Source organism: Triticum urartu, unplaced genomic scaffold (assembly GCF_003073215.2).
Source record: "Triticum urartu cultivar G1812 unplaced genomic scaffold, Tu2.1 TuUngrouped_contig_5513, whole genome shotgun sequence".
In the NCBI taxonomy this organism is placed as follows: domain Eukaryota; kingdom Viridiplantae; phylum Streptophyta; class Magnoliopsida; order Poales; family Poaceae; genus Triticum; species Triticum urartu.
The window spans coordinates 1-7,107 of record NW_024116194.1 but is presented as its reverse complement, the minus strand read 5'-3'; the positions used below and the strand labels follow the sequence as shown (position 1 = coordinate 7,107).

Here is a 7,107-nt window from a genome sequence, read left to right as displayed (position 1 = left end):
TCGACGAGTTCCGAGCTGACGTGAAGATTGCTTTTGATGACCCGAGAGGTCACCGTCGGCGCAACGGCCGAACAGGCGGTCATGAGAAAACTGCCTAGCCGGAGAGTTTGGCAGACAGCCAAGGCTCCCTTAGTAACAGCGCCGTCTTTGAAGACGGGAAGAGGCGTCCTTCCTGATGGGGTTCCGAACTGTGCGTCTAGGCCGGATGGTAACAGGAGACAAGGGACACAATGTTTTACCCAGGTTCGGGCCCTCTTGATGGAGATAAAACCCTACGTCCTGCTTGATTAATATTGATGATATGGGTAGTACAAGAGTAGATCTACCACGAGATCAAGGAGGCTAAACCCTAAAAGCTAGCCTATGGTATGATTGTTGTATGATGAAGTCGTTCTACGGACTAAACCCCTCCGGTTTATATAGACACCGGAGAGGGTTAGGGTTACACAAAGTCGGTTACAATGGTAGGAGATCTTGAATATCCGCATCGCCAAGCTTGCCTTCCACGCCAAGGAAAGTTCCATCCGGACACGGGATGGAGTCTTCAATCTTGTATCTTCATAGTCCTGGAGTTCGGCTGAAGGTATAGTCCGGCTACCTGGACACCCCCTAATCCAGGACTCCCTCACACGAGGCGGTGCGATTTCTCCATGTGACGCACTAGTTCCACCAGTCGAAGCATCATCCTCCCATTGCGGCTGCAGGAGTGGCACCTCCCATGGCGGTGGCCGCACGGGATATGGCGCCTCGGGTGCCATCGTCCCCATCACCGTCATCTCATGGAAGTAGTCCCCATGGCGGCTCCTGTCGACGGAGTCCCTGCGTTCGTGTCACGCCACTGGTATGACCCCAACACAAACTCAGAGGAAGAGGATGCCCCCCTATCCCCAAGCCTGAGCATGTGCTCGAGCTCTCCGTCCTCGAAGCGACCCACCCCGGGAGTCCCCCTCCACCACCACGGATATCTCTCGCGTGAGCCTAGGTCCCTAGAATCCCTTGAGTGGCAATGGTCACATTGATTGTGGAGGTATAAGTACCCACATTCTTCTTCCTCCAACCCCAATCCTTGACTTGAGCTTCTCCACCATTGTCAAACTCTAAAAGCTCGATTGCTCTTCATCACTCCACTCAAACACTACCAAACTTTGAGGATTGAAAAAGAATAACCCGATGTACACTTTCACTAAACCAATTTGTGATTCACATACTTGTTCTTCACCAACACTTTTTACTCTTGGAGATTTGGAACTCCTGGGCAAGAGGAGTGAAGGCCCGAAAGCCTCATTGCATGTGGTATGCTTTCGAAAGTTAGGTCCGGTGATCGCCTTCAAGACCATCCACCAATGGTGACGCTCATCCATTGAGGTGAGTCAAAGAGAGACTATGTGAGACACTTGGTGGCGTTATCAAACTTTAGCTTTGGCACCTAGAGATTATCAAACTTTAGCTTTGGCTTCTGAAAGAGGACGAACTTCAAGATACACCCACGTCTACAACTTGTGTGGTTTATCTTTCCGTACATTTGCTTGTGTCTTCTTGTTAAATTGTTATTTGCTTACAATGGTTACTACTTGCTTGTAGCACACGTTGTTCTCGTCGCCAATTGCATATCTAAAGAAAACTTATTTTATCCACACTATTCCTAAATTTGGTAATTAAGCTAAAACTTGCAACTTTCCAAGGGTTGATTCAAGAGCTTCCATAAGGGTTGATTCAAGACATTTTTGTATCCTTTAAATTTTAGGTAATTGGTTAGAGATGCCCTCAGAAAAGCAAATTGCATAGTGGCGTTGAACTAGACGAAACATGCCAAGAACCAATTAATCCATCAACAAATAAACACATTTTGAGAATTTATGGGTATTTTTGACATGCTCGGCTTACAGATAGGTAAGTCATCTTTCAGCTCAAGCACATGTAAAACGAAAATTACTCAAGTCAAATCGCTAATCATAGCCGCAACTTCAATAGCCTATGGTTCAGGCAGTTATCGGAAAAAACAAACTTAAGGGGTAGGTGGGGGTTTGATATATGGGGAGCAACCGGGTCATAGAAAAGCTAAAATTAGTTATTACGACATCCACTGAACCCACTCCAACTCAACCTCTTATTAAACATTCCACAATGCGGAGACTGCCACTCCGCTATGGGAGTTTGTTCTCCACTCTCAAAACTGCAAGGAAGAAGTAGAAAATTTGAAAGAAATACACTCTACATCGCCGCCTCTATATCTCAGCGCCAAGCTCCAACATCAAGGTGTGGTTCGACGCATCGCTTCCAGGGCCGCTGAACTGGATGGGACCTGCCATGACAAGAATGATGAGTTAGTTTATTTCTCTCGTAGATGTCAGTGGTTGCTGGCAATTTTCCTACTGCATACCAGGGCTGATGTATCGGTTCTTGCTGGCCCATTCATCTCGCAGCGAGGCAAACTTCTTAAATGGCGCAGCTGAAAAATGGCATTGCAAGAGATCAGGTTTTCGTACGAGTACATAAACCTCTTAGCTGTTAGTAACAGACTTGAAAGGTCATACCATCAAGTTCCACCATAGCCTTCTTGATCACTGGCTTGTTCTTGCCTGGTTGCCAAGAATGAAAAGTTACAATTTGGCACTAATAGTCCAAAATATGATTATTAGTGGTCCAAAATATGATTTAAATGGATTTCATTATCATATTTACTACTCCCTCCGTCCCATAATATAAGAAAGTTTTTGACATTAGTGTAGTATCAGGACGGAGTGAGTAACAGTAGGAAGAAATCGGATGGAACATAATTGGGTCAAAAGAACAAGTCCGTATTTGGGTAACCTTCAGGTCAAAAGTAGAAAAAATGCCTTGAGAATGAGGTATTGTAGAAAATTACCATGCCTCCTCTCAACATCCATCAACGCAGTCAGTGCAGTTCCTCCAACAGTCCATTCTTCCACAGGAGCAGCCAGGTTACCAACCTGAGTCGGCAGAAAAAAAATAAGGACAAACTCAAACCACTTTAGTACATATAAAATAGTTTTAAAAAGTTACTCCAACATATTATGTTTTTTGTGAAATTTAATGTTCTATCCAATAATGAATATGGCATGGGAACTGGAAGAGAACATATGACAATGTTCACATGATGGAGAACTGGTCAGAAGTTAGGAGGTAAACAGAGTAAATATGACTCCGATGGTTAAGCAATGCCAAACATCTATCAAGTAGGAAAATATAGTGAGCATACCGACGAAATAAGTCCTGTCTTGCCAAATTGGAGAAGAGCACCAGCACCATAGCCTAATGCATAGCAATAGCTGGAATCAAAATTGGTAGGGAGGCCGCATCTTCCTTCATATCTGCAAAATTATGAAGCAAAAGTATGAGAGCATGTTTGTTAATTTGGAAAATGTGAAAATGCAACAATATATACTTACCCGAAGAAGTGAGACTGGCCTCTGAAATGTGCAGAGTACTTCCCCGCCGCTCTTCTCTTCTCCAATTCAGTTTCAACCATGGCAATAAGCATTTTCTCAGTTTCAATTTTCGCAACCTACAACAGAATTTCAGACCACAGTCAGCTAACTTTTTGATATAAATGGCCAATTTCAGAGAAATAAACAAAATTAAGGTGGTTCAACAAATTTCCCTGTTTTTACCTGAACATTGCCATGGGGATCTCTTTCAAGCAAAAGCTGCTCCTGAATGGTTTTGGGCAAGAAGTCAAACAACTCCCTAGATGCTGGTTCAAGCTTGCTTTTCCAAGCCCCTGCCTCGTCAACAACATCATGTGCCAAAATTTCATTCAATTCTGCAATGAGTTTTTGAATCTGGAGAAGAGAAAGAATGGTATCAGTAACGCAGTCGGCCACAGCATATAAAATTGGAGAAAGCACAAAAATTGTCAAACCTCTGGGATGAAATCAATCAGGCCTTCCGGTATTAGGACAACTCCATAGTTGTAACCAAGTTCTGCACGTTTGCAAACAACATCGGTAATGTAGTCTGTGACATTCTTGAGTGTTTCCTTCTTCTCAGCAACCTTCACGAATGAAGACATTAAGAAAATAAACAAAATGTGTCTTGTAGTTCTAGACACTTAATCTTAGAACATATAACATGTGCAACATATAAGGGTTAATGTTTGGTGTGAAAAGATAAAACTGGACTGTGAATTAACATAAATTATGTGTACATATGACTAGAAGAAGGCAGGAATGGGATAGTTTTATTTCAACTTCAGATGTACTTCATATATGAGTTCCTAACCTCTTCACCGATGAGTGCAACATTAGGGTGTGTCTGTAGAGCACACTCTAGTGTAATGTGAGAAGCAGCACGACCCATAAGCCTCACAACTGCATGACCATAGAGAGTACATGTTAGTGAGTGGATAAAGAAAAAAGATCAAAAAAATGTATCATGGATTATATATGTTTGCACTTGCAGTATGCCGAACAACAACTGCTATGAGAATGTTTGCATTATATGTATGCATGTATAGAAAAAATCAATAAAATTTAGAACATTTAACGAGTTCCTTCTCCTAAAGTAATCACTTAAGATTAAAAATAAATTTGCATAAGGTGTGGTTAGTATGTTGCAGAGGTTTGCTGGGCCCTTTTGTGAACACTAAGACCAAGAAACTACCTAAGAAATCTGCCAACTAACTTTTAATACTCTCTGCGTGTACTTAATAATTCAATTAATGAAGATCTGAATAGCACTCTGATACAGGAGTTATCTGCTGTAGCAAACAGTATTGGTAAAACCTTTTTGACTATTGGGCTCTTTGTTAAGTGTAAAGTACATGGTTCAGTATGCTGAAACAATGGGTGGACAAACTTACAGTGGTAATATTTGCCTGTTGAACGTGCATCAGTCATGACATTGCCAATCATTTCGGAGTATATCTGGAAGGAGCACAAACTCATGTCATGACATGACACTAAAAGCTTCATATGCATGAAATGTCCTGATTCCACATTAGACTAAGCGAATGATCTAAGCATCCAGATCTATGCTAGCCCGGTAGTTCACGAAGCGCAATAAATTCATTCGACAAACACTGAGCATGGGATGCAAAATCAGGAAGCATCGAGATATTTCGGTTTTCAGACCACTTAGTTCTAGGTCAACCCCCCTTCAACTGAAGATGACACAACCGATTCGTTCAAATGTTATCGTAGAAAGTAGTTTACTGATTGAGTGATTTCTGATTTAGTCAATGCTCTTTCACTATTTTACTCATGCCCCCAAGATGTTAAGAATAGTATGTGCTTGACATTTAGTCATTTATATCTTCCCATTCTCCAAATAGTCAACGCAGTGTGCTTTATATCTAATCCATACATACTTTATCACCGTATTGGTGCAATATGAGTGTTTCCAAGCTAAATCCCTGCAAACTAGACTACGCTAGCAGACAACTAGGGAATTGATGCCTAAGGGCAAAAACCCAATACCTTGCAAGCAGTGTCAAATCCAAAGCTTGTTGGGACCTCCTTGCATTTCAGATCTCCATCAATAGTCTTTGGGCAACCAATAACGCGAGTCTTCAAGTTCCTTCCCCTGGGATGCAAAAAACATGACTTAGAATCATATTTATTAACATGTCAAGTAGCAGATGTTCCATTTCATATCACAAGATGTGCAATCTTTGCCCTTATTTATCACACAGCTTCTCTCCTGCATTTATATGTACTACTCTCACAAACAAATACTTAATATGTTTCCAGTGTATTCAAGTATAATAGGTACCATTGTCATTTGCTCTTATATGTCTCTTGGTTTTATAAGCTTCTTAATCTTTGTGGCCACTCAGAATATGGCTTACAATTTACAGAAGGCGGGAGTAACTGTCAATATGGCACAGAAAGGGTGCATTCTTGATTGAGCATTTACTTGTGATAAAATAATTCCAAGACAGAATACATAAATAATCTAAATTAGAAGCTACACCATTGTAGAACGAAAATAAAAGGATTTAACATTGTAAAGCTTCAGATATTAACAGCAAACAAAAAGTCCTTTAGGTGAGCAAAAGAGTGAGTTGTCTTTTTAGCAGCCAACCTGAAGTATTCACCGAGGAGGCATGCGTTAGTGTTTGAATCATCACCACCAATGACAACAAGTCCATCCAAATCAAGTCTGTTGACTGTGTCTTCAGCTTGCTGGAACTGCAAAAATATCAAACAGAGTTACAAATAAAGATAAAACTAGTGAAGTACTAGTTAGTCAACGCAGCACCAAATCCAGAAAGGGGATGGAAAGATCCAGCATGCATTTGCGTATAGGCACTCAAAAGACACACCTGCTCTGGTGTTTCAATCTTGTCCCTTCCACTGCAGATCATATCAAACCCGCCCTATTGAAAAGGTTATACATACTTGATTATAATGCATCATCAGAATAATAACACAAACAGCGTTAAGGGGTCTTATAATCCACAGTAAATTCCACCTAGCATCAGAATAATTCAGATGATAGGTGTATCAGATATCTTATCATCCTCACCTAAACCTTAGCTAGGTGTAGGAAGGTTTGCATAAAAGTCATGACACTTCGAAATTTCTATAAGCGTGCTGAGTAAAGGTTATGCCGCCATACCTGGTTTCTGTAGGGGTACACGAAATCAGTAGTCAGCTCGACGTACTTGCCCTTCATGACACCAGCCGGGCCTCCCTTGAATCCATACATGGTGCTGCCTTTGGCACGCTCCTGCAGGTAATCTGAACCAACAGAAACCATGACAAGTCAACGACAAGAAAATTTCAGGAAAAGCATAGCACAATCTAGCAAGATCTACAATTGTGCAAGTTCAGTGTCGAAACTGACTGAAAATATCAAAGTTAACTAAAAAATATCATAGTCCTCCTCAGATCTTCCACCAAGACCGGCACAGTGGCACTAACATCACTCTGATTTAATTTAATTATACAGTGCAAATTTCAATTCCAGTTGGTCTCAGCTAGTGGGCTCATACGGATTCCATCACGCGAACATACAGATGGAGATCAGTCGCACTCACCAAAGATGCCGCAGATCACATTGTGGCCGCCTGGCGCCTGGCCACCGGAGAGCACGACGCCGATCTTGAGCGGCTTCGTCTCGACCGGCTCGGCGGACGGCACC

The 7,107-nt window shown here is 41.9% G+C and overlaps 1 protein-coding gene across 1 annotated transcript; it reads right to left on the bottom strand.

Moving 5' to 3' along the window:
- Window positions 1–2,030: 2,030 nt before the first annotated feature.
- On the bottom strand, window positions 2,031–7,103 carry LOC125529318 (pyrophosphate--fructose 6-phosphate 1-phosphotransferase subunit beta 1-like; the record flags this gene model as incomplete). Its single annotated transcript, XM_048693731.1, has 15 exons — window positions 2,031–2,302; window positions 2,381–2,449; window positions 2,535–2,579; window positions 2,867–2,951; window positions 3,221–3,332; window positions 3,411–3,526; window positions 3,633–3,803; window positions 3,884–4,015; window positions 4,243–4,331; window positions 4,823–4,886; window positions 5,439–5,544; window positions 6,046–6,152; window positions 6,287–6,340; window positions 6,583–6,704; window positions 7,004–7,103. Coding segments are annotated over 15 exons (1,449 nt in total), but the record flags the coding sequence as incomplete, so codon positions are not given.
- Between the last annotated feature and the right edge of the window lie 4 nt (window positions 7,104–7,107).